The following is a 26,976-nucleotide window of genomic DNA, read 5'->3' as shown; positions in this document are numbered from 1 at the left end:
AAGCGCCAGGCCCACAGAGAGCACTCGGGGAATAGCAGGTGTTGGTATCACCACCTGTTTCCAGCAGCATCTTTCACTCCAACCACTGCCTGATTAGTTCTTAAATCTCTCCTCCCCTTGTCTCTCCATCTTGGCCCTGTTCCAGCACAGGTCCTCATCATCTTTCACTGGGATTAACACCTCAGCCTCTCAACTGGCCTCCCTGCCTCCAGTCTATTCCAGCACCTCCCTCTCCTCCCCCGCAGCATGCATCTTCCATGATGCTCTGAGAGTGAACAAGTCCGACTGTGTCACCACCCCCCTCTCCTTCTTAAAATTTCTCCATGGCTCCCCACTGTCCTCAAGATAAAGTCCCCTGCCAACCTTTCTAGTGTCACTCTGGACCCTCCCCTGTTCTCCATAGCCCAGGTCCAAGACACCTTGCTCTTCTCCCAAATTCTCCATGTGCTTCCCTTTCTCTGTACCTTTGCTTCAGTTGCCACTAGGCTGCTTCTACTTCAATTGCCATCAGGCTGCTTTTCCCTCTGTTCAACCCCTTCTCTCTAAGGTTTGCCCCCAAATATCACCTCCACTGAGAAGCCTTCCTTGATTGCCACAGGCACAGCTCCCTTTGCTAAGCACTCGCAGTCCCTGGTGTGTAGAATCATTTCATAAGAGGGTACCAAACTGATCCTGCATCATATCAAACACATTAAAATGTATTCACATCACATAATATTGGGTTGGCCAAAAAGTTCATTCCGATTTTTCTGTAAGATGTTAGTTACGGAAAGACCCAAATGAACTTTTTGGCCAACCCAATAAATATAATCATTTAGCTTTAAACAAGTTTTAAAGGACTTTTGTGACTCTTCATTTGAAATTTTGATTAATTTCTATTTTGCCATTTTCTTCACATACTTTGAAGCTGGTGATTTTTTCTTTAGTTCTCAAACTTTTTGGGGGTCAATGAAAAGCCTCCCCTGCCAAAAGTTAAGAAGATACCCCCCTGGTATTGTCACCCCCCAAGGCTGACCACTACTGGGTACAATGAATTAGGTGTTTATCTACCATCTCCTCCTCAGGACCGTGAACCTCAAGGTCAAGGGGCAGTGCCTGATTCCCCTCTGTATCCCTGGTGGCCAGCAGACAGGCAGCATGGAGCAGGCACTCAGGCACTGTCCACAGAATGAGTAAATTCATGAATTCCCCTAAAAATCTATCTTTCGTCTCTATGAATCTAAGACAATGCAACTTGTATTTATTTCTGTATCTGTCAACTGTGTCTCTATAAAATGTTTCTGTAATTTATATCCGTTCTCTCCAAAGACCTCTGTTCATGTCACACTGTGTGAGTGCCCAGCGTGCACGCACTTGAGAACACGCATGTTTCACCTTTGCTGAGTCTCAGGACAACACCTTGAAATAGATCCTATTATCCCTATTTGACAGATAAAGAAACTGAGCCTCAGAGCAGGGAACTAGCTTGCAAGTAGGAGGTCACAGAGTGAGGACATAAACTCAGGACTGCCTGACTCCCTGTCCTCGACCTCCGTCACCACCCCGCCCTCCGTCACCACCCCACCCTCCGTCACCACCACCCCCCACCGGCCGCAGGACCCAGCCATCGCTCCTCACTTACTCCACGTCCATTGCTCTGCTTCCAGGCAAGACACGGACCTTGCCTCCATCTGTACACTTCATCTTGCCAGCAGCGGGGTTGTCTCAACCATCACGCCATTCAATCCCATAAACGTTTCCCTAGTACCACGTCCCAAGCACTAGGCTGAGAACTAGAGCTAACATAATGAGTGCCAAGTCACCAGGCTATGAGCTCCTCAAGGGCAGGGACTGAGCCCAGAGCAGTGAGACAGTGGGACCTCATCAGCCTGCCCTTCACTTTGAGGATGTTGGCGAATGTCACCTTCCAACACGGGGCCCACCTCCCAGGCTGGGCAGGGAACTCCTGGGCTGTCCCCACCTCTCACCCAAGTTGAGTCTGTCCCTCTGGGAGGGGCCTCAGTCCAGCAGTCTCTGGACCTAGACCCCTAAACGGGGTTTGTAGAAGAGCACGGGGACAGGCCTGGCCAACTGCTGTCCTCCTCCCAGGGCCTCTAGGCCAGCGGGGTCCCAAATGGCCCTCCTGATAACCCCCCAGATAACAAGCACTTTACAGTTTGCCAAAGGCTCCCTCTCCTTTCTTTCAGTTGACCCTCTCTCCATCCCAGCTGGGGGTATGGAATTTTCCAGGCCCACTTGGCTGCTCGAGGCAGAGTTTGGACCAGGACCCAGGAGTCTAGACTCCAGCCAAGTGCAGAGGGGCTTGCAAGCTCTTCTCATCTCTCAGTACCTCAGAAAAGCCCCTCTTTTTTCTGGACCTCCATTCCCCATCTCTACCATAAGGGGATCCGACTGGACAACCTCTAAATCCCTTCAGCTTCAACATGCCCAGAGTCTACCTGTTACAGAGGAGAAAACGGAGGCCTAGAGCCTTCCAGAGCTCCCAGAATGGCTGCACACTCTTTCCCTGCACCAGGCTCTCGGGGGAGAGGCACCAAGTTCTAGAAGGACCAGCAGGATGGGTCACCAGGTGTGGAAATGATGCTGACACCAGGAGGTGTGGGGGCTGGGATTCTCACCCCCACCGAAACCACAGCCCAGGAGCAGCAACCATGGGATTCCTACGATTCACCCAAGAGGACACAGCCTGCCCGGAGTGGATTCAGGCAAATGGTGCGCAGGTGTGCCTTTCAGTCCAAGGGCAGTGACGCTGGCCAGACCTCCAATAATGACGATAATCGCAATACAAGTCGCAACAGCGCTCCGCAGCCTGCTACCGTGTCAGGCACTGTACACCTGTTACCTTCTCTTACCTCACAACAAAGCTGCCAGTTGAGTGTTACATGACCTCATTTACAGAGGAGACCCCCCCACCCCCCGCGGGCTCAAGAAACTAGCGAGCTCCACTCCCGTCACACAGGCAGGAAGCAGGAGCCCTGCTCCCATCGCCCTAAAGCCCCCAACCTCTGCCCAGTGGCCTGGGACGCCCTCAGTGGGGTGGAGTCAGGGCACTGGGCTAGGAGACAAATGACCCGGGGGCAGGCAGCGTCTTCCTGGGCCTCAGCCTGCAGGTCTGCAAAAACAGGAGTTTGACCTGGAGCTTCTCCAAGGCCCGTCCTTAGGCCGTGACATTCAAGAGGCCTCGGAGGCCTGCAGGACCTCACGCACGGGCTACAGCCGAGGCTGACACAGCGAGGGGAGGCTGAGGCCTCGTGGTGGCTGCAGTGTCCCAGTGCCTACCACAAGCACACAGCTGAAGGTGCCTGCTGTCACCAGACAGGAATGTGTCTGCGCTGGACCTGGAGCCAGGACACTGGACCCTGGGACAGAGGGTACACGTCAGGAACCCAGGCTGGCAGTCCATGTTTCCAGAGGGAACACCAGGGACCCTTAGTCAAACACGGACTCGGACTGGGGGCGCCCAGGAGAGCAAACCCGATGGCCCGCCCTGACAGGCCCATAGCCCAGGCAGAGTTCCAGGCCTCAGGGAAGACAGTCACGTGGGGATGGAGGGCGCAGCCATTCTGGGAAAGAGGGAAGACAGAAGGAGGAGACCCTTGGTGAGGGAATGACGGGACGGGGTCTCCATCCCGAGTGGGGCAGGGGCACATGTGTGACGAAAAGCCAGACTCTCATCTTAGGGCCATGGACCCACCCGCCAGGGCGGGCTCCTGTTCCCAGCGGACCCCGATGCCCTTCCTCTGACATCTCTGCCTCAGGCCCCTCCCCCCACCCCCACCCCAACTCTTTTACTCTCTCTCTCTCTTGCATTCCTCTGGGAGCCGATCAGGGCTTGAATGACACCCCAGATGACTCTTTGCTATTAATTCCCACACAGAGAATGGGCCCCTTGTTCTCCTCTCCCGGAGGAATAGCCGTGCCCAAAGCCATCCCAAGAGTTCCTGACTTAACCCTTCTCCTGGCCGCTCCTCTGCATGTCCCCACACCCGGGGCCATGGGGCCAGCAGGGGATGAGGTGCAGAGAGGGCATCTAGGAGAAACAGGGGCCCCTCCAACCCAAGCTCCTGGAATGAAGTCCCCACGATGGGAGAGCAGGGCCACCCTCACCTTCCCGGGGGAGCCTGAGGCTCTCGCCAGACCCTGGTGGCCAGAAGGCCTCTCCCCCGACGTGTGGGAGGCCCAGGACCTACAGCCTCCCCCCGGGCCAGCCTGATGTCTCTGGCCCCCTGAGACGCTCCTTCAAGGGGCAGCTGGGAGGCTTGGACCCTCGGCCCCACCCTGGTCCCGCCCTGGCCCCGAGGGGGTTAACAGGACCAGAGGCCCGACACCACCTGTCCGGGCAGGTCACTGAGGAGAGACAAGAGGTGCCCGTGGCCTCTTTTGATCCTCTGAGCCTGGAGGACAGGGAGGAACTGGCCTGTTGAGTCAAAACCCACCATCTCTTCACTCCCTGTCCTCACCCCCACCCCCACCAGTTTAGACAACGAGACTGCGCAGAGCTTCACGGGCCGTCGAGGCCAGCCCCTCACTGCTCAGATGGGGAAACTGAGGCCCAGAAGGGCGAGAGCACGGCCCCCGTCCCTCCGCAAGTCTGTAGCACAGCCCCGTCCCCAGGTCCCTGGCTTCTGGACCGAGACACTGTCTCCTTCCCCATACCCCCTCCGTTTCCACGTTCCACCCTCCCCTGCTGCTGTCCAAGTCCTGCAGGCCTGCTGTGCGACCTTCAGCAAATCATCTTGGCTCTCTGGGCGCTGGAAAACTCACGCACAAAGGGAACCCAAAGACCTGCTCTGCCACCAATATCTGCAGCCTTTGCCTCTTGCCCCAGAATAAGGTACAGATCCTTGGGTCTGACTCAATGAGGACCGTCCCAGGGAGGCTTGAACTCATCCTCTGGCCTCATCTCCTGCCTGGCCCCAACCCAGACTCAGTGCTGTGGGAGCACGGGGCAGGGGGTAGGGGTGGGGCGGAGGGAAGGCCTCAGAGGCAGCGGCGGTGATGCTGGAAATAGAAAGAGGGAGACGAGGTGCTGGCACAGACCCGAGGGAGCAACAGGGGGACCAGGGCATGGCAGTGGACCGGGCAAGGTGGCCTGGGGTGAAACAAGCTGGAGAGGTGGGCTGGAGCCAGGCGGGGAGGACCCTGAAGGTCGGGGCAGGAAGCCCAGCACCCTTGGCCCCGAGAGCTGCTCTGCCGCGTTCGTTCGCACAAATCTCGGTCTCTCTAAGTCGCCTCTCCCCACCTTTCTCATTTTCCCAGGGCCCTCTACTCCCTGGCAGCCTCCCCAGACTTCCCGGTAGACAGCGATAGGGCAGGTGAGGGACGGTAGGGGGGTGAGCCAGAGATATAGAGAGAAACAGAGAGGTAGAGACAGACAGAAAGATGAGATTCTGAGAGCAGACCCAGAGGCTGGAGAGAGAGCATGAGGACATAGACAACTCCAGCCAGGGGCAGAGAGGGCCGGAAAGGGAAGGATGCCAAGACAGAACCACCAAATGCAGGTTCAAAATGAGGGAGCTTCCCAGAGGGGGCGGGCTGCGGACATAAAGAAGAAAAGTGGAAGTGATGGAGGGAGAGAAGGAAGTCAAAGCAGAGAGAAAAACCAGGCCGTGGACAAGAGGCGGTGACAGAAGAGGAAAAGGGAGAAAGCGAAGGTCAGGAGGAAGAGGAGGGGCGGACGCAGTGGGGGCAGCCCTGGCTGCGCTGCTCAGGCCCCTCCCAGGCTCCTCTGCGTTTCCAGCAGGTCCACACAGCCCCCATGGGCCCCTGCAGCCTGCACACCTACCGTGCTCCCGCGCCACGCAGGAGGACTCGGCCATTGGCTTTGGAGGGCCTGAGCCGAGCCTCTCAGGACACAGCAGGCAGGAGGGCACCACGGAAGTCCAGAGGCGCGGCCTGCCCAAGAGGCTGGAGATTTGAGGCTGAGGATGGGGGCCTTAGGGACCATCTCTTCCAGTAGTTCCCCCACCAGCTGCAGCATAATCACAGTGGAACTTTCAAAAGGAAATCCCACCCAAATCTACAACTTGGAATAAGACCTAGGAGTCAGTATTTACAACAAGCTCTCCAATGAGCTTGCAGCGACGCCAGGTTTGGACCACACTGACAGATGAGGAGGATGCTGGTGGCCAGAGAGGGGCTGTGCCCCACCCCAAGGTCACAGCACAGTTCCCTGCAGAGCCGGGCCTCACAGCGAGGCCTCCCCGGTCCCAGCCCGGGGTCACAGGGTGGTCCGCACAGTGCCAGGCACACAGGAAGGGCTGAAGTGGGCAGTGCCCTCTCCCTTTCCCTCTGTCCCTCTAGCCTCAAGGCTCTGGATCCAACTCTCCAGGGGTAGCCAGGGCAGTCGCCATCCTCAGACCCAGAAATCAAATAGGGGAGAGGAAGGCATTGGGCCAGAATGGGATTTCTATCCCCCATTTCCCTGCCCCCGTCCCCCTAGTGCCAAGGCCTGGGGCTGCCAGCTCTAGCCAGAGATGGGGGTGGAGGGTGGGGCAGGAGGGAGGGGGAGAAGACACGCGTGCTTCCTGCCCCCCAGCCCCCCACACACACACCCTCCGCTCTTTCCCTCAGCCTCCTTGGGCTCAGGGCTGGGTCCCCCGGAGCGGTGGTGTCTGAAGCTGACAGATCTGCCCTGTCCTTCCTGCCTGCTGGGGGAAGGGGTGGAGCTGGCTGGGAAACTGGCTCAGATGCCCCATCCCCTCCACCCCTTCCCTACGTCCTCAGGGGCTTTAGGTGTCCCACGAAACCCAGCCTGGCCCTCCAGGCGCCCCGCGTTCCAGAAGGAGGAAGAACACTGGCCTGGGAATCAAAACACTTGCCTCCATCACATGAGAGACCCTGGACGAGTCTCCTCCTCTGACCCGCAGCCTCTCCCCTCTCATCACCTCTCCAGTCCTCTCCCCACCCATCCTCCCCATGAGGCTATGTTTGTTCACTCATTCATTCATTCATTTACTGGGCACCTCTGGTGTGCCAGGCGCTCAGCTGATCACCAGGGGTTCATGAAGCTGACATCCTTGTGGGAGGAGAGACAATGAATAAATCATCTCGGGAATTCCCTGGAGGTCCAGTGGTTAGGACTCTGCGCTCTCACTGCCGAGGGCCCAGGTTTGATCCCTGGCCAGGGAACTAAAATCCCATAAGCCATGGCACAGACCGAAAAAAAAAAAAAAAAGAAGAAGAACTAATCTCACAATAAATATATGATCATAAGTTGCAGTGAGTGCCGTGCTCTCGCCCTTCTGGGCCTCAGTTTCCCCATCTGAGCAGTGAGGGGCTGGCCTCGATGGCCCGTGAAGCTCTGTCTAGTCTCATTGTCTAACTGGTGGGGGTGGGGGTGAGGACAGGGAGTGAAGAGATGATGGGTTTTGACTCAACAGGGGGCTGTCAGAAAGGATAACTGACACTGGAGGACTGGGGAGGCGACTCTGCAGACCTTTAGGCTGAGCCCAAAGGAGAAGCCAACGAGGTGGCGGTGGAAGCGCATTCAGCGAGGGAGGGCATCCCTGGGGGCTCAGAGGCCTGAGTTTAGGGAGGTGGAGGGTGGCCACTCTGGCTGGAGTCTGGGGTTGAGAGTGGGGCCAGGTCATGCCAGACCAGGCTAAAGATTTGGGATTTTGACCCTAGGAGCCGTGAGAAGGAAACATTTATTTGATCCATCTGCAATCTGAGGTTTTATTCCCCTACGTGCATGTGTGTCTGTGGCATCTATGTGCATTAGAACAAATGGGTGAATGGCTGACCACGGAGAGTGAACTGAGGGTCCTGCCCGCAAAGGGCTAACAGGACGCTGGGATGCAGGCCAGTGGACAGGCTCTCTGGGGAGAGGAGACGTGGGGCGGGGCTGTCAGTGAGTTCTCTCCCTGGTCAATGAGATTCAATTAGCACTCACTGAGCACCTGCTATATGTTCACATGCCCAGACCTTAGCAGCTGCCTCAGGGAGACAAAACCAGATACGAGCATTTTCCTATAGAACCCCGAAACCCCTGACAGTAAATCTGAAAGCACCCCCAGATATCTCAGAGGCCAACTCCTGCATTGTACAGATGAAGGAATGAGAGGCCCCAGAGAGGGTGGTTGACCTGCCCAACGTCACACAGCAAGAGTGGAGACCTTGGCAGAGTCGGAAGCAGCTCCTCCCACTGCACCTGCCAAAGCCGAGGCACGGAGACTTCCGCTCAGGGTTGTAGCCCCAAACAGGAGATCTTCAAACTCTGACTCTCAACCCGCCACCCGGATACAGAATCCCCGTGCCTGGCAGCCTCAAGGATTATTACACTTTCTGCTTGAATCAGAGCACCCCCAGGGCTGTGCCGAGTCCTGGGCTCTTATTGCAGTAAGTACACCTCTCGCCCCTAGAAAAGGAAGAGATTTTCCTGGGTGCATTATATCCACGGCATTATTTTACCTGACACGACCTGGAAAATGCTGGGCATCAGGCAGCAGTTGAGATGAGTAGAGAAGGCAATGACCAAAAGGCCTGCCTTTCGTCCCAGGCACAGTGCTAAGCACCCGCCCTTCCTTGTTTCTTTCACCTTTGCATTCCCATGAGGCAGGCAGTGTTATCCTCATTTCACAGATGAGCAAACTGAGGCACAGGAAGATTACAGGACTGGCGCGAGCCCACTGCTGATTAGTGGGGCAAGGACTGGATTTGAACCCTGGTCTCTCTGGCTCTGGGTCTCAGGCTTCTCATCACTCAGCTCCTTTCTTCATTATAAAGTGACATCGACAAAGGATAAAGTCATCTCACTGTGGGGAGGCTGTCCTCCAAGCTCACACAAACACCGGATCACCCATTTTCACTTTCAGGGAACAGAGGTAACCTTGCGAGAGCAGGGATGCACTCACAGCACCAACCTCAAATGGGCGTCCCTGGTTCCATGTACACCCAGCCCAGTCCCCTGCCATCTGGCATCCACAGCCTGGTCCTGGGCAATGCCCTGGAGGACAAAAAGGACAGGGAATCCAGAATGGGAAGACTCAGGTTTTTCCAGTCACCTCCTAAACTGGCAAACCTGGATAAGCCCCTCCCCACAAGCTGCCCAGTTGTTGCTCAGAGCAGCAGCCCCTCCAGGGACAACACCAGGAGTCCCATCTGATAAAGGCCACCCTCAGCCCTCCTCACCCATCCTTTCTTTCCTCCACCGTCTCCACTCTCTTCATCCTCACTCAAGTCTGCCTAATAGGTGTGTGGGAAAGTCTGAATGAATGAACCGACTCCCAGCTCGTCCACAAACTCCCTGAACACAAGCTGAGCGCTCGCCTCTCTTTATTACCTCACAGACAGCCGAGGGTGGGTCTTCAGGAAACCTGGGGCAAAAAGTCCTGGCAGAGAGGTCAAGTTCCAAGACCAAACGGTCATGTGACCTCAGCCAATCACTTCCCTTTCTGCTTTTGTTTAGTGGGATGATGAACCTGCCGATGGGAGAACATCTAATAACAGCGCTTGGACGGGACAAGAAGCAGTGACTTCTATCAAACCCAAGGTCAACCGACAGCCACGCTTTGAGGCAGATCCCCGAGATGCTAATAACAATGGCTGCCATTTACCGAGCCCCATAATGTGCCAGGCACTGTCCTAAGTGTTTACACACATGATCTGCCTTAATCCTCACCCTGACTTGGAAGGAAACTGAGATTCAGAGGCATTAAGGCATTTGCCAAGGACACACAGCTAGGGAGCGGGGCCGCCAGGATTCAGACCCTGAGCTGCCTGACTCGAGAGCCCCACACCTCGCTGCCTGTGTATGTTCATCGACCTGCAGGTCACTCGTTCATCTGCATCACTGTGCACCTTCTGTGTGCCAGGCGCCGTAGAGGAAGGTGAGAAAGACAGCTCACAGACCCACAGCCCCGCAGGCACAATGTCCTGCTGGAAAGGTGACAGAGTCAGGGCACAGGGGAGGCTCCATGCCTCGACCAACAGGCAAGGCGTCCTGTGGGCGGGGCTTGGCCTGCGGGGTTCGGGCCACACAGGGTGGCGGGGAGAGGAGACGTGGCTGCAGTTTCGGTCAAGGGCGGGGGGTAAAGGGGGCATGGGGGTGGTGGAGCTCTGTGCTTGCACTGAGGGGAGTGAGTGTGGCAAGGGGGTCACCAGCATCCTTGGGGAAGGGTCAGGAATGAGGGGGAAAAGGACCCCTCCCACCCCGAGCAGGGAAGGGAGCAGAAGCGGGCGCTGACCAGAAGGTTGTTCTGGTAAGGGCAGAGGCACCGCTGTCCTCATCCAGGAGCCCTCTCCCTCTCCAAACTCCCTGCTCTCCAGGGAATTGAGGACCATGCCCTACGGGACACCCAGGCTCCTCACGGGAGCACGCCACCTTCTTCTTGACTCTTAGGAGAAAGGAAGGAGGAGAGAAAAGGACCAGAGTCAGAGGAAAGGCGTTAGGAGAAGGAGAAGGAGGAAGAGGAGTTGGGGTATTTTAAACAAAGATCCATTTCTTGGGGCTTCCCTGGTGGCGCAGTGGTTAAGGATCCGCCTGCCAATGCAGGGGACACGGGTTCGAGCCCTGGTCTGGGAAGATCCCACATGCCGTGGAGCAACTAAGCCCGTGCGCCACAAGAGAAGTCACCACGATGAGAAGCCCGCGCACCGCCACGAAGAGTAGCCCCTGCTCGCCGCAACTAGAGAAAACCCGCACGCAGCAACGAAGACCCCCCGCAGCCAAAAATAAACAAACAAACAAACAAACAAGATCCGTTTCTTATCTGCAGCACTTAGAACTTTCAACACCCTCAAAGGCCCTGCATCTTTAAGAAGAAAAAGTGGAAAGCAGTATTTCCCAAACTTACTAGACCACAAAACTGTCTCTTCAAGAGATGCCGATCAGTGTCTAAGGAACACCGAGGGCCCTGAGGCAGCACCTTGGAAACACTGGGTCAGGCATTGGCCTCTTGTTTTGAAATAAAATTCACAGGCTGTTGAATCTGGAAATGCCCTCGGAGATAACCTAGCCTGCCTCTCATTTTATAGATTGGGAAACTGAGGCCTAGAGAGGGAAGAAGGCGACAGAGGCAACACAGGACCCCCACAGCCCGGCTGGGACTTGACCTCCCTCACCCCCGTTTGGCCATGGAGGACCTCGGCCGTGCCAGGGTTCTGGGTTTCCATGCAGGTCTCTCTCGTCAAAGTCTGAGCTCCTCAAAGCAAGGTCTGGCCTCCAGCACCTCCCTACCCCAGCTCCTGGCTCAGTGCCCTGCACAGAGGGCACATTCACAAAAGTTCACTGCAGCGTGAGGTTTGGGGAGACACCAGGAAGGGCTTTCCGGCAGCTGGGTTCAGATGACAGGAACGAGCAGTCTCCGCTCAGGGCTTCTAAGAAGAGGGCAGAGGCCAACTGCCCTGAGGCAGCGCTGGGCACTGGCCCCGGCTTCCTTGTTCCCGGAGTGGGTGCGGTTGGGAGGGAAGGAAGACGCAGGCCCCAGGAGCTGCCTTCCTGGCGCAGGTCCTCAACCCTCAGCTTGGACCAGAAACAGGGACGGGAGAGAGCGCTTGTCGGGACAGGCCTGGAATGCTGTCCTCCCCCCTTCTCGCCCCCCCCCGCCACTGCCACCAGCACTCAGGCCCTCCACCTCCAGGAAGCCACTCCTGCCCACCCCAACCTTCCTGATCTTTCTCCCCTTGGAACTCTGATGGCAACTCCACTCAGGGAAGACTCCCTGAGGTTGTGCTGTGGCCTCGAGAGGCCAAGACCAAGAGGAAGGCGTGGCCCTGCCCTCGGGGAGCTCCCAGGAGGAAGGGGAGACGGGCCTGGATGCCCGGCTGGCTGCGCAGTGAGGAGGTGAGGCAGCTATGAAGCCACCATCCTCTCCTCCACGGGAAAGTAATACAGGAAAAGAATTCCAACCAGGGCGTGTCCTGGAGTGCGGCCCTGAAGAGAGGGCCTCTGAGCTGGGCTGCAAGCAGTGACGACTGGGAGGGGAAACGCAGAGCAAGTGCAAAGGCCTGGGGGGCGGTGGGGGGCCGTGCCTGGGGTCCAGAGGCAGTAGAGCAGCATATGATCAGAGGCTGGGCTACGAGGGAAACTGCGGGCACCAGGCCGCACCCTCCCATCATTAGCTGGGTGAGCCCGGGCTCATCACTGAACGTCTCTGTGCCTCAGTTTCCTTCCTAGAAGGAGAATAATGACAGCACCTACTGAGAGAGTTGTTGAGACTCCAGGGACAGAGGGGCCCGGAGCTGGGCCGGCCCACAGGGGGGCTGTGGAAGTGCGGGCCTTCGCTGTTGAGGGGCACAGCAGGAGAGGCCTGCCCGTGAGGAGGTTATCACGCACCGCCCTGGTCTGATGCTGGGATTCGACAGGCAGATTACAAACTCCTGAGGTGAACACCTGTGCACTTGAACTGAAGTGAGCCTTCCCCACCTCTCAGTCCCTAAACTACTTCTTCTAACTAACTGTGGAGCACTTACTCCACACCAAATGTGTATGTGTGTGTGTTCTTTTCTTTTTTTTTTTAATTTCGCCTCCCTGCATGGGGTGGGATCTTAGTTCCCCAAACAGGGATCAAAGCCAGGCCCCAGCAGTGAAAGGGCCGAGTCCTAACCACTGGACCACCAGGGAATTCCCTGTGTATTCTTATTGAATTCTCCCATCCACTTGGGATATGGTGATATATAAAATCATCAACATTTTATACATGCAAAAAGCAAGTCCTGAGAGGTTAACAGCATAATCCACCCAAGGCCATCTGGATACTAGGGGCAGGATTTCCTGACTCCAAGATCAATGCTCTTTCCACTGCACCCGAACCCAGAAGAACACCCCTGTCCAGAGGTGGGGGAGCTCCCACCACCCCCCGACCGTACACTCACCCAGACTAAGCTTTTGTCTCAGTCAGTATTGTACCCTTGACCCTGACCTGTGCCCCTCAGCCCTCCCCCTTTCCAAAGCACAGCCCCTCCCCTGCCACACCCCACAATTCCCTGCACACCCCAGGGTCACTGCAGTTCTGGTCTCCAGCTCTGGGGTCCAGAGCCCAGCACTCTCCCCTCTCCCTGGAGATTTTGGGGCTTGCAGAGGGTCACCGCTGCCTCGAGGTTCCAGAGACCCCAGTGAGGAAAAGCAAAGCCTCCCAGAGAGCTTCAAAAAGGAAACATGTCTGGACCCCATGCCCAGAAATTCAGAATTAGCCAGTCTGCAGGGGATCCGGGCTTCAATGTTTCTTTAAGACTCCACAGTGACCCTAACGTGGAGCGAGACTTAGAAGCGGTACTCAAGGCGATTGCTGGGAGCTGGTCAGAAACGGGGAGCTGGGCCCAGGCCTGAGGAACGAGTGAGGACAGCCTGGCCCACGCAGGTCTCACCCTCACAGTGCCTAGAGGTGGGAAAGTGCCTTCCCTGCTCGGCCCTGGCTCTGCTGAACAGGAGATTTCACCATCTCACCTTGGGGTGTTCTGAGAGGCAGGCCAGGCAAGATGGTCATCACCCCAGGGGACAGATGAGCCACTGGGACCCAGGACGGGGAGCCAAGGGTGGGCCTTCCACAAAGCAGGGCCAGTGCCCCAAGAGGAGGACTCGGGGAGCTAAGGGGTTAAGGGTCACAGCGAACCGAAGCAGCTCCGCCAGGCAGGGGCATCAGCGGGCTTTGGGCTTTACGTTTGACTGACAGAATTTCATTAGCTCTCCTCCTCCAGGGGCCCATCTGAGGAGTAAATCTGGGACCAGCTTCACAGAGCCCAGGTTGGATCGCAGAAAAACCCTGATACTCCTGAAAGGCCTCTGCCCAGGGAAGGAAGCCTGAACCTCACCATTATACTCTCACGTTGGGCCCTCCCTGGTGGGGAGAGAGAACAGGCCAGAGAGTGCACCAGGCATCACACCTCGCCCGGAATGGGCAGGTGGGATTCGGGGTGTGGCAAGGGGGTCACCAGCATCCTTGGGGAAGGGTCAGGAATGAGGGGGAAAAGGACCCCTCCCACCCCGAGCAGGGAAGGGAGCAGAAGCAGGCGCTGACCAGAAGGTTGCTCTGGTAAGGGCAGAGGCACCGCTGTCCTCATCCAGGAGCCCTCCCCCTCTCCAAACTCCCTGCTCTCCAGGGATGCACATGGACCCTTCACCCTCCCCTGCTGGAGAAAGCTGGGCCCCAGGGGCCTGCAACAGATGGAGGGGATCAGAGTTGCCCGCATGGTGGGCAGTGTGTTCACAGCACGGGGTACCCCACCCACGCACAGCCTTGGGCATCTCACGGCACTGTACCCCTGCCCCCCTGCAGGCCCACCTGCCTCATCCAGCACCTCTCAGCAGAGAGCCCACATAGCACTGTGGAAACAGGAAGAGAGGGACAGAGAGAGAGAGAGAGACAGAGGGAAGGGAAGAGAGAGGCCCCTTCTGTCCAGTGTGGCTTTTCTGCAAACCCAGAGCACCCACTGCCCCCCCACCCCCATCCTGGCACAGCTGGGCCAAGGAGGGTAGGGGAGGAGGCGGGGAGTCGAAAGGGGAGCTGTGGGACCCCACACCTGGCTTCCTACCCTCCACAGCCACCCCTCCCTGCCCCAGGGGGTCTCAGGCCGAGTCACAGACGCCACAGGCATCACACCTCCTCGAGAGGAGGAACCGAGGGGTGGAAGGATGAGCGGGGACCCACCGGGATCGAGAGATGCCACGCAGGCGGGCAGCGGGCGGGCAGCAGCGGGTGTCGGAGACTGCTGAGGGTAGCCAGACACGACCGGCTGGAGGCTCGTCCCTCTGTCCCTCTGTCCATCCAGGGCGGCTCCTCTCTGGGCGGTTCTGAGGCCAGGCGGGCGCTGTTAAAAAGCTTTTTATGTGTGTGTGTGTTAATCACATGATTGCCGTTCACCTGTATTTCGAACAAAGACAGCTCACTGTTTCAAGGCCCCGAACAAGAGTCTGGGCACAGGGAAGAGAAGGGAGGCGGGGGGGGGGGGGGGGGGGGGGGGGGGGGGGGGTGGGCAGCGCCGGGGGTGGCGTCGAGGAAAACTGGGGGGAGATTGTCCAAGGCCGGCGAGCGACAGAAAGAGAAAACCCTTATCAAACTCCTAATTCACTGGGCTCCGAGGGCCCAGACACACTGGCCCGATTGTCTGGCTGGTTGTGTGTGTGCGAGCGTGTGTGTGTGTGTGTGTGTTCCAGTGTCCGCTCCTCCCACCCCCAACATGCCTTCGCCTCGTGTGACTACCTCATTGTGTCCCACTACCCACCCCTCCACCCCCTTGGCCTTTCCCAAGCATGAGGCCTTGCCTAGGCCCCCTTCCCAGCCCCACTCCACACAGGACTCCCTTGGGGTGGGCCTGGGGCCTCGCCCAGCTGCTGAGGAGCTCAGAGCCATCCATGGTCGCCAGTGCGGCCCAGGCTCCATCTGTCCTCCACACACACCCTCACCTCTGCCTCAACACCCACCTTCTGAGAAGAGAGAGGGGCTGCGATCTGTGGAGGAGAGGCCTGGGGAAGCCTTAGATGATGAGCAGGACAGAAAAATGGAGGGGTCACCCTGCTGGGGACGGGGCTGAGGGGAGAAGGGAGCAGAGAGGAGGAAGAGAGAGGCAGGGCGACTCCCCACTCTTTCTCGGGGTGGGGGGGGGAACATCACGATAACTAGGATTGAGACTCACCCTACCAGGGTGGAGGGAGTTGGGTGCCAGGAAGTGGGGCCCCAGAAGCCTTTCAGACCTACTTGGAGAGGGACCCCAGCCCAGCTCAGGCCCAGCCTCCTGCACGTTAGTCCTGTCCCTCTACCTTGAGCCAGCCCAGCCCTTGCGGTGCTGGGTGTCCAGTGAGAGGGGACCAGGGGCTGGGGCATCTGCACTGGGCAGGGGGTGTGCAGCTTCTCCCCGCCTCACCAGGTATGGACTGCAATCTTCCTCTCTTTCTGTTTAAGGTGAGAAAGAGAGGGCAGCCCGGGTGTGGGCAGGAGGTGGGGTGAGACAGGCTGGCACTCAACGAGAGGTCTTAGGTGAAGCGACACAGGCCAGCGCCCCACATGTGACAGAGGCTTCACCTGCCTTCTCCTCATTCCTCCCCAATCCTCTGCCAACTGCCCATCCCTCCACCTGAGGCAGAGGTGGGGGGTCCCAGTTGAGCCCAATTTTCCTTCAAGCTACAGGTTGTGACCCTGCCCACCTGCATCCATTGGCTTTCCTGGCCTGACCACCCCACTCCTACACCTCCCAGGATGGGCCTGGGGCAGCAGCGCAGGGAGCGGGCGTGGGGGGGTGCTGGCGGAGGAGCCCTGAGTGTTGGGGATGAAGGAAAGCGCTGGAGGCTCCACCTTCTGCCCTTCCCTCCCTCCCCTCCCCCTCCCCCTCTCCCCCTCCTTCCTTCCCCAGCCCTCGGCAGCAGCTCAGCGCTCAGTCAGTCTCAGGCTGTCCGGCCAGGGTGGTTGGTGGTGAGGATTCAGGCTCCGTCCTGACAAGGCCGTGGCCTGAAGCTCAGGGCCCCCAGCCCCTCCCTCCCAGCCCACCAGCGTCCCCCACCCAGCCCCGAGCTGGACCGCACACCTTGGGACACGGTTTTCCACTTCCTAAGGACGAGCCCCAGACTGGAGGAGAGGTCCGAGGTGAGTGAGTGCGCAGCCCGCTCCTCCCTTCCGGGGCCCAGGCCTGGGACCCTGCGGTGGGGCGTGGGGTGGCGAGAGGCTGACACCCGCATCTGCCCCCCACCCAGCTCCTCCAGGCACCGTCGGGGCAGGCGGAAGGGAAGAAGGAAAGGTGAGAGAAAAGGTGGGAAATTCCAGGAGCCAGGATTAGAGCAGAATAAAGAGTCCGTTTTTCTTCCTTTCCATCAACAAACCTCCACCCAAGAGGAGGTTTAAAAAAAAAAACCCAAACCCACCCACACCAAGAGACGGTTGAGACCAGGTGGCGGGAAGACACGGAGGCGGGAGCTAGGAGGCCAAGCCAGGGTCTAGCATGTGCGCGGGGCCCAGGGTCTGTGGTGGGTTTAGGGGGAGCCAGGCAGACGCCACCTCGGGGCCGTGCCTGCATCGCGTCCCGCGCCGCGACGCCGTCGGGGCTGCGCGCACTCCTCCCATCGCACCCGCCTTCCCGTCCAGGTGGGCGTTGGACTCTTTGCGAGGACCCCGGCGGCGGGCCCCGGGGAGGCGGCCGAGGCGGCGGCGGCCGGGGGCGACATGGCGGAGGAGCAGGACCTGTCCGAGGTGGAGCTGAGCCCCGTGGGCTCCGAGGAGCCGCGCTGCCTGTCCCCGGGGAGCGCGCCCTCTCTGGGGCCCGACGGCGGCGGTGGAGGCGGCGGATCGGGCCTGCGAGCCAGCCCGGGGCCCGGCGAGCTGGGCAAGGTCAAGAAGGAGCAGCAGGACGGCGAGGCGGACGATGACAAGTTCCCCGTGTGCATCCGCGAGGCCGTCAGCCAGGTGCTCAGCGGCTACGACTGGACGCTGGTGCCCATGCCCGTGCGCGTCAACGGCGCCAGCAAGAGCAAACCGCACGTCAAGCGGCCCATGAACGCCTTCATGGTGTGGGCGCAGGCAGCGCGCAGGAAGCTGGCGGACCAGTACCCGCACCTGCACAACGCCGAGCTCAGCAAGACGCTGGGCAAGCTCTGGAGGTGAGCGCCCCCGACCCGCCTCCGGGGAGCTCCCGCGGGCCCCCTACCTGCGGGTGGATTCGGGCTAGACGGGCACTGCCTGAGCCTTTCTCCCGGGGCAGCCACCGCCTTGATGGTGGGACTGGAAGGCCAGCTGGGTGCATCGGACCCGCCCTTCCCCCAGTACCCCTTTGTGGTTGCGCTCGCTCGGATCTCCAGCGGCCTAGGCCCGGCTCCCCAGCCGGGGCAGCGGGCTGGAAGGCGCCCCCTCGCGGTTGGAATTCTGTCGGTGGCAGGCGCTCGGGCCTGGGTTTCTTGGGGCGAGAGTGAAGGCGGAAGGGAGGGAAGGCTGGTGGAGGACTCCACACCACAGGGCTCCACTAACCCCTTCCACAGGCAAGCCACTCAAGGGTGCCACTGCCGCCGGTCAGGGGGATTCGGGGGAAACGCTTGGGAAGGAACTGAAGGCCAGGCTGGAGAGGCAGGGAAACTGAGGCAGCCAGGGGGAGTGAGATGGGGTGGGGTGGGGGGGTGCAGACAAGGAATTCAGATCCGGGTCTTTGAAAGGGTGAGGGATGGAGGACTGCTGAGGACAACTCGGCCACTGCAGGATCTTGTCCTACCCCAGCTGCCTTCTCTGTGCCCTTCTGACCACCCTTCCTTCAGGCCGGGGCTTCTTCTTCCCCCAGGGGAGGGGACACATGGAAAGAAGCCTGCCCCTCCCACCCGGCCCCAGAGCTGCCAGGCCCGTCTCTTCCCCTCCCTCCCTCTCCCAGTCCAGGCGCCATCTTCTTTTCCAGGGCCCCACCCAGCAGTAACCTCCTACCCCTCCAGCCCTAGACCTGAGAGCCCTGGCCAGGAGGAAACGTTGGTGCCTTGCCTACCCAGGGTCCCTCAGAGTCCCAGGTTCTCTGGAAGCAGCCCAAACCTCTGGGAAAAACAGCCCTCGAGGAGGCAGGCGGCCTCACCTCAGGTCTGGGGCTTAGGCTGGCCCCTTGGGAATATGTTGTTGACCAGGGCAACCCCGCCCCCCAAGAAGTCCTGGGCAGCTCAGATCGAGAGCAAGGGCTCCAGAAGATGTGCGTCTGCAGAGGTTACCTGATTCCCCACTGGACTGCCCAAGAGATAGGCCCAGAGAGGCAAAGGGACCACCAAGGCCACGTAACAGCTTGGGGCCGAGCCAGGGCCAGAACCGAGGTCTCCTGGCTCTTCGTCCAGTGGTCTTCCCACACACCATCCTTGGTGACAGAAGTGGGTCACGCCTGCACTCTAAGACACGGTCAGGAGGTGGGGAGGGTGAGGGCAGAGGAGAGCAGGAGCGAGGAGCCTCTGAGCTGCAGAAAGTTTGGGCTTTGTCAGAGGGGCCTGCCACCCTCCTGCCGCTGCCCTCCCCCTGCCGGCCCCAGCACAGTGCAGATTGGCCTAGAAGGCCAAAGGCTTAAGGTGGTGGAAGGCGCGGGAGGGCCCCCAAGAGACCTAGAGGAATTCCCATCCAGCCCCCTGGCCCCGTCCTTGGCCATGTGTCTGCTAAAGGCCTGGTGCTCCTTCCCGTCCCGCTCTCAGCGCTCTGCTCACCCCAGCAGGCGCTGGGCTCAGTGGCCAACCTGCTGCATGGACTCAGAGGGTCTAACCCTGCCCAGGAGCAGAGGTCGAAGCTAGCTCCTCTGCCCAAGGTCCATCCACACTGTGGCAGGGCTCAGCCAGGCCAGTACCCTTGGTGCCATGGGACAGAGAAGAGCAAGTGAGAGACGGACAACCAGGAGGGAGACAGGCAGACAAAACAGGCCCTGGGACCACGAGCAGACCACAGTGAGGGCATCAAAGCAAGGATGGACACCCTGCTTCTCCCCCATGCCATTGCCAAGGATTTAAAATTGGACCCTCCAACATCCCTGTCTGTCCCTGTTCCCTTAGCCCAGGCATGGGCTACCTCAGAAGGACTTGTTCCTGGCCGCCACTCAAGCTGTGCGCACAGGGGCCCAGGGTGCCCCCCAGGGGCCAACCTGGGGTGGGGCAATCAGGAAAGCAGGCACTGCTTACTCAGGACCCAACCCCAGACAATGGCAAGGATCAAAGGCTACGCCAACAGGGGGCGGGCTACCTAGAGCCTGGGTGGGGGCCCCAGGAGACATCTGTATATGCACTGGGCTGGCTAGTCTCTCCAGGGGCTCCTCCTGAAATCCCCCCCACCCCCGGCCCAGGCTCATGACTCCCAGGCTGTCAGGAAGGGGTATGGTTATCTGGGCAGAACTGGAAATCAGGGGCCCCATACCTGAGAAGAGAAAGACATGCATACAGACTGTGTGGGGTGCTGGAAGGGGGTTGGGGTCAGACACACCAGCGTCCAGGTCCTGGCTCCTAAATGGCTGGGGGAGCGCCGACGGTCACGCTAACCTTCGGTGCCCGCCTGGGAAAGGACTGTTAGATGTTGTTCACGTGGTGCTGGGGGTATACAGGTTGGCCTGCCCGGAGAGAATAATTACAGCAGGCTGGAGCCTCTCCCGACTCCCAGGTCCCTTCCCTGACAGGAGCAGGTGAAGTGGCAGCCAGTGCCCCACCGTGGAAGCCCCCCACATGGGGTTCCAGTTTGGGTGGGGAACCAGCCTAGCCCCTCCCCATCCCTATTCCAGACCGCGGAGACCCAGAGATGAAGCGAAGTGCAGATGAGCATGAGGTTTGTAGTTAGAGCTGTGGTGACTGAGGGCTGGCGCTGGAGGCAAGATGAAGTTTGGGATTGGGTTTACGTGGTGGGGCAGGGCGGGTTTGGGGTCAGGAGAGAGCCTGAAAAGAGCCGAGATTGAAGGTCTGGGTGCGGCTGGGTGGTTTGGGGGTGAGGTTAGCATTGGGCTAAAGCTGGCCATCCCCCCACCCCGCCCCCGGGCTAGATTTCTATCGAGGTTAGGGTACTGCTGGGAACTAGCATGGGAGGTGCCAATGGGATGCAGTGTTGGAATCTTCCCTCTCTTCTGGCCTGTGCCCTGGCTCCGTGCCCCCTGCCATTTTCTTGCTGATTCACATCCGGTTGCCAGCTGGACAGAGGGCACAGGGAAGGTTTGGGGTGGAAGAGGGAGTGCAGTGTCCCCAGACATCCTGGGAGCCTCTGTGCCGGGGCCACAGCTGGCTGAGCGCCCTCACATGCAGCTTCTCCCCTCACCACACACACACCATTGGGCCTGCCCCACCTACTCCCCTAGGCTGGCTGGGGGTGGGGGGTGGGCACAGCTGGGGTGAAAAAGGCCGCATCCCACTCCCTCACTCCTGAGGCCTTGGTCTGGGGTCTCCATCCCATCACTCAGCTAGAGGGACCCTTGGAAAGTGAAAGTTGCACTAGGGCTGGGCCGGGTGGCCTAGGGGGAGGGCAGCCAGGGGAGGCTAAGCTGCAGAGGAATGCCGCTGCCCGCTAGGAGGTGCCTGGTATGACCACCCCCTCCCATTCTGGGCAGGGAGGGCTCAGCCTTCTGCTGACTGGGTGAAGAGGGCGCCCACTGTGGGGGTGGGGGGCGGGCAGCTGGAGAGAGAGGCCCTTTGGGCCAAAGGACAGAGCTGCTCCCACAGAGTGCCTTATGTCTCGGAGTCTGAGTGTGTGTTCTTTCCCCTGAGCCCCTCTTTGAGGTACCCCATCCTGCCCTCCTCACCCTGAGCAGCCAAGCCCTGAACTCCCCCTGCCCCAGCCCTGGACTGAGGCTGGAGTACCCCTGCTTGAAGTGGGCAGGGGTACTGTCTTCAGGGGCTGCCTTCCATTGGCTGGGCTTGGACTGGGGAGGAGGTCTGTCTGCCCCTGTCCAGGGTCTCAGAAGAGAGTCTAACTTCCTTTACCCTCTGTCACCCCCCTGGACAAGAAGATCTGATCTCCCCCAGGAGGCAGTGGCTCCTACATAGTAAGGGACACTCACATCCTGCCCCCTAGGCCCCACCACACTGGGATTCACAAAAATCCAGATTCTAGAGTTGAGGGGTTCCACGCCAGGTCCTCCTGTCCACCCACCCCACAAGCAGCATTAGAATTGCACCTGTCACTCAAGGTGCCAGTCCCCCATCTCCAGGTCTCGTGCACAGCGCTTCACAGCCATTATCTTGGCCAATCCCACACCTGGTGAAGTAGGTATTATCATCCCCGTTTCATAGGTGAAGAAACTAAGGCTCAGAGAAGTGACTTGCCCACGGTCACTCAGCTAGTAAGTAGCAGACACTGGACTCTTCCCCCTCACCATGCTGCTTCTGTTTGCACACCTCCAGTCCCAGGGAGCTCACCCCCTAACGAGGCAGCCAGCTCCACTTGCAGACAGCTTTGATGACAAGAAACATTTTCTCTTCCTTGAACTGAAGGAAGCTCTATGCCTCTTGTAAGCTCTATTCTAACTCCATGCTCAGGGGCTGCCAGGAGCAGCAGGCTGATTCCTCTCTCAGACTCCAGCCCCCGAGAGATTTGGGGCAGCGATCACTGCCCTCTGAGGCTGTGGTGCCTTGGGCTCACATCCTCCAGTCCATAAATCAAACAGCACAGCCCCCTGCCCGCTGGGCTCCCCGTCCCGGGGCCTCATTTCTTCTAGGGCAGACACTCATGATGTCTCCCCCTCTGCTGCCTCCCCCAACCACCCCACCCCAGGCTGCTGAATGAGAGTGACAAGCGCCCCTTCATTGAGGAGGCCGAGCGGCTCCGGATGCAGCACAAGAAGGATCACCCAGATTACAAGTACCAGCCGCGGAGGCGGAAGAACGGGAAGGCGGCCCAGGGAGAGTCAGAGTGCCCAGGCGGGGAGGCCGAGCAGGGCAGTGCTGCTGCCATCCAGGCCCACTACAAGAGCGCCCACCTGGACCACCGGCACCCAGGCGAGGGCTCCCCGATGTCAGATGGAAACCCTGAGCACCCCTCGGGTGAGCACGGAGCTGGGAGCTTGGGTTGGGGGAGGCTGGGCGGTGGGGAGAGGCAAAGGCTGGCTGGCTTGAGACCCGAGGCTCTGGGAAGGGCTGGCCCGACTGGGTGGTTGCCCAGCTAGGGTGCAGGGGCCCAGAGGGAGCTCAGTGGGGACTCAGGTGTCAGGCGAGGCGGCTGGGCAAGAGGGCTCTGACCAGGACTGATAGAAGGGGCACTGCTTTGGGGTGAAGAGACCAGTTAAGGAGGCCATGGAGGCCAGTGGGGGAGTTACACCAAAGAAAAGTGGGACAGGACGATTGTGAGAAATGGGAGAGCAGATGAAGGGGAGATCACTGCCTCTTTCCCCCCTCCCAGTCTGATGGGGGAGACACGGCATGTGACATTGAGCACGTGCCATGGATGAGCCAGACACAGGGTATCTATCCTGTTTCCTTCTCATTAATGATGATAACAGCTAACATTAACTGAGTACCTACTGTGTGCCAGGCACACATCCAATCGCTCTAAACTGTGATGAGGCGGTCACACTGCCTGGGGTCAGACCTCAGCTCTGGCAAATCACTCTCATTTTACAGAGAGAAAACTCTACAGAAAACTGAGAGTAACTTGCCGTACAGCTGAGGTCTAAGCCCAGGTGGTCTGGCTCCGGGGCCTCTGCTCCACCACAGCTGCCTCACTTGTGTTCGTAGCATACAGAACACCGTGCTTGGGGTCAGGCACGTTGGCAAGTCTCAGTGAGCAGAGCTCTGCCTTCAGAAGACACGCTCCGAGTACTCCTTTGTGCCAGACCTGGAAGCAGACACCAGGCATACAAACGAGAAGCCACGGTCCCTGGCCTCAGGAGCCCACTCTAGAGGGATGGAAACAACTGAATTAAGTACAGGATGAAACAAGTGCACACAAAGCCCATGAGGGGGCATGACCTCTAGGGAGGAGGCATCGACCTGTCCACCCAGTCGGTCTCCAAAGATACCCAGCTACCCACCAGACTCTGGTCAAGGAAAGCTTCCAGAAGGAGGCCATGTCTGAGCTGCTTGGTATCTATCACCTTTGTTTTACTAATAAGGAAAGTGATGAGAAGATAGGGGGTCTGCCCAGGGTCACACAGTAAGTGGCAGAGCCAGGATTCAAACTCAAAGTCTAGACACTCTGGCCAGCACAGGACTCAGCATTGCCTCTGGTCTGATGGAGGTACAGGCCTGCCCTCGAGGAGCGTCTGGTTTCCGAGACCATGAACATGTTCTCTCTCCGATGGGATCCTCAGTCCAGCCATTCCGCCCTCACACTCCTTCGGAGATTCAGGGACACAGACTCACCAGAAGACCTTGGACCTTGTACAGAACAACCAGTTCACTTTATTACTGTGGGCCTGGGCTTTCTCGTCCCCTTCAACAGCTCAGCTACTCCTCCTCAGTGAGACCTTCCCCACGTCCCCAGGGCAGGGTGAGCAGCTTCCTGCGCTGGTCCCCTGAGCCCTTCACACATCCCCTCATCACAGCACTTCGGATGCTGCCCTCTAGCCATGTGTGGGTCCCTGGATCTCCCCCAAGACTAGGAGCTTGTGCAGACAAGGACCCTTTTGATTTACATTTGTATCCCCTACGCCTGGCACAGTGCCTGGCACTTAGCAGTGCCCCCTAAGTGTTTGCTGAATGAATGTGTGAATGAGCAAATGGACAGACAAAAGAACGGGGTAGAGCAGGTCACTTATCTCATTGCTCTCCTGAACAGGCAGGGAGAAAGCTGGAGGAACAATGGGACAGCGCGGTGTGTGATGGGAGCTGAGAGCATGGTCGGGGGCACTGGGTCACAGGGAAGGTTTCCTTGAATAAGGGGCACTTGAGGTGGCCTTGGGAGGAAGGAGGGGGTTGGAGGTGACACATCGCTGTTCAGGGCCCAGGGCTGGAGGAGGCCCAGGCAAGCCAGCAAAAGCGATGAGGGCGGGAGAGGTCAGCAGAGGGAGCGGCCAGCAGAGGCTGAGTGTGCTTAAGAGAGAACAGGCGAGCCCAGACCCACAGGCCAGACCCCATCGGGCTCAACAGTTAAGGAACAATGAGAGCAGGGAGGGAAGCCGACTTCAGCTGGTGTGAGGAAGAACTTTCCAATGGGAAGGGCTTTGCAGAATGAAGCAGGCTTCTCCAGGAGGTGGGTGACGCGGGAGTCCTGTTTTGGTAGGAGACAGGACTCATTCCTAAGATTGGGGAACTTCATAAATAACTGGAGATCAACCCAAGATCATTACATAATTACATGCCACCTCGGGCTGCCCAAACGTGTAAAACTTGCAGGGTCACGCAGTGATCAGTCCTCAGCCTCTGGAGGCATCTTGTCTGAAAGTGAACCATCAGAATCCAGCAGCCTCTGACCTCGGTTCCTGCTTCCTTTCTCTCTGTCTCCCTCCCCTGCAGGCCAGAGCCATGGCCCGCCCACCCCTCCGACCACCCCAAAGACAGAGCTGCAGTCGGGCAAGGCAGACCCCAAGCGGGATGGGCGCTCCATGGGGGAGGGCGGGAAGCCTCACATCGACTTCGGCAACGTGGACATCGGTGAGATCAGCCACGAGGTAATGTCCAACATGGAGACCTTTGATGTGGCTGAGTTGGACCAGTACCTGCCGCCCAACGGGCACCCGGGCCATGTGGGCAGCTACTCGGCAGCTGGCTACGGGCTGGGCAGCGCCCTGGCTGTGGCCAGTGGACACTCTGCCTGGATCTCCAAGCCTCCAGGTGTGGCTCTGCCCACGGTCTCGCCACCTGGCGTGGATGCCAAAGCCCAGGTGAAGACGGAGACCGCGGGGCCCCAGGGGCCCCCGCACTACACTGACCAGCCGTCCACCTCGCAGATCGCCTACACCTCCCTCAGTCTGCCCCACTATGGCTCCGCCTTCCCCTCCATCTCCCGCCCCCAGTTTGACTACTCTGACCATCAGCCCTCAGGACCCTATTATGGCCATTCAGGCCAGACCTCTGGCCTCTACTCGGCCTTCTCCTACATGGGGCCCTCACAGCGGCCCCTCTACACGGCCATCTCTGACCCCAGCCCCTCAGGGCCCCAGTCCCACAGCCCCACACACTGGGAGCAGCCAGTATATACGACGCTGTCCCGGCCTTAAAGAAGGCCCTGTCACCACCACCCTCGCCCTGCCCCTTCCCCCAGCCCTCGCGCCCTGTTCCTCGCCCGTCTCAGGCCCGGTGGCGGCTGTGGAGGCAGCTGCAGAGGCCGACAGCTGAGGGAAGGCCTTCTGTCTGGCCCACTGCCTTTGATGACCCCACCCCGTCCTATCCAGACTCCAGCCCAGGCACAGCCCTGGGCTACTCGGCTGGGCAGAGGAGAAGGAGGTTGCTTGTTGCCCCAGACTGAAAAACGAGGGGCTGCACCTTCCCCCCAGGAATGACCCTCGATCCCAGGATCTGAGCAGGCCCCGCTCACCTCCTCTGGGAGGAGGGGAAGCATCCAGGGTCAGATGGGAATTGGAGGCCTTGCCACTCCTGTGCCCATGTTTCCTCTTTCGTGGGCAATAAGGGGACTGACATAACCCGTGCCACCTGCACCATGTGCCTAAGAGCAAGGCCAGCCAGAGACCTGCGTCAGTGCCTGCAGCAGGCTCCGTCTGCCCCGCAGGGGCCGAGGACAGTTCTGAATAGCCTCGAGGGAGAGGGGGTGGGGGTGGGGGCTCAGAGGGAGGTCTCCTCAACCCTTCAGTGCCCCCTCCCCTCCTGAACACAGGAAGGGATTGGCACAGAGGCCCCCAGATCCAATTTCATGCCAGTAACCTCATTCTTTGTCTAATGGAGAAAGAGGACCCAGGTCCTACTCCACTACAAGCTCCCAGATCTTGAGGCACATCCCAGGAGATGAGGAGGCAGGGACCCCAGGATTCGGAGACAATTCACAGAGCCTTCCTCCCGGCTCCCCGCCAACTCCCTCTCCCCTCACCAGGCTCTGTGGCCCCTGCTCTGTCAGCCCCAACTCCTTGGGCTTCCCAGAGTTATAGGCTGCTCAGGCCCAAACCCTCGGCTCCAGGGGGAGACCCAGGGCCCAGCACCCAGGTTGCTGGCAGCAGGCCGAAGACACTAAACTCCTGACATGTACATTCTGCCCTGGCCTTTTGCCCTTTGCCTCCCAATGGTATTTGAATAAAGTATGTAGCTCTGTTCTGCCCCTATCTTCCTGTTCTGCAGCCCCCCAATCCACATGTAACTCATTACTGCCCCCCTCTTATTTATCTCAGTAGCTCCCTCTCCCCCTTCCCCTCTGCTAGGTACTCTAGCCCCTATTAACTCTGCATTAAGCATTCTACATAATAAAATTAAAGGTTCCGGTTACCTGCTTGGTGGGCCTGACCTGGCCTGTCTCTTGGTCTCTTATCCCTGTACCTGTGCTTTTTCAAACACTTTCTGAAAGTAGCTAGGGGTAGAATGCAAAGAACAGACAATCCAAAGGTCTCCTCTCTCCCAGTGCAGCAGGTTAGGACAACTGGCATCACAGTGGGGTCAGTGTGTGCTCAGAACTGAGGCCTCAGATGCGAGCTCTGCCCCCAGCCCAGCTGTGCCCACACTGCAGGTGGGCCACTTGCTGACCCAGCTGGAACTCAGCG

At 59.1% G+C, this 26,976-nt stretch overlaps 1 protein-coding gene and 1 pseudogene across 1 annotated transcript; one reads left to right on the top strand and one right to left on the bottom strand.

Annotated features, from left to right (window-relative positions):
• Positions 1–12,106: 12,106 nt before the first annotated feature.
• On the bottom strand, positions 12,107–14,857 carry LOC113621017 (uncharacterized; annotated as a pseudogene).
• A 331-nt stretch (positions 14,858–15,188) lies between these two features.
• On the top strand, positions 15,189–26,129 carry SOX10 (SRY-box transcription factor 10). Its single transcript, XM_027107611.1, has 4 exons — positions 15,189–16,517; positions 17,013–17,524; positions 22,110–22,378; positions 24,788–26,129. The coding sequence occupies exons 2-4, from the start codon at positions 17,091–17,093 to the stop codon at positions 25,489–25,491; spliced, it is 1,407 nt and encodes a 468-aa protein (XP_026963412.1). The 5' UTR covers positions 15,189–16,517; positions 17,013–17,090; the 3' UTR covers positions 25,492–26,129.
• The last annotated feature ends 847 nt before the right edge of the window (positions 26,130–26,976 follow it).

The sequence above is a fragment of the Aethalodelphis obliquidens genome, unplaced genomic scaffold, assembly GCF_003676395.1.
Source record: "Aethalodelphis obliquidens isolate GAN/ISIS:26980383/991018 unplaced genomic scaffold, ASM367639v1 scaffold8, whole genome shotgun sequence".
Classification (NCBI taxonomy): Eukaryota; Metazoa; Chordata; class Mammalia; order Artiodactyla; family Delphinidae; genus Aethalodelphis; species Aethalodelphis obliquidens.
This window is presented reverse-complemented; position numbering and strand designations above follow the sequence as displayed.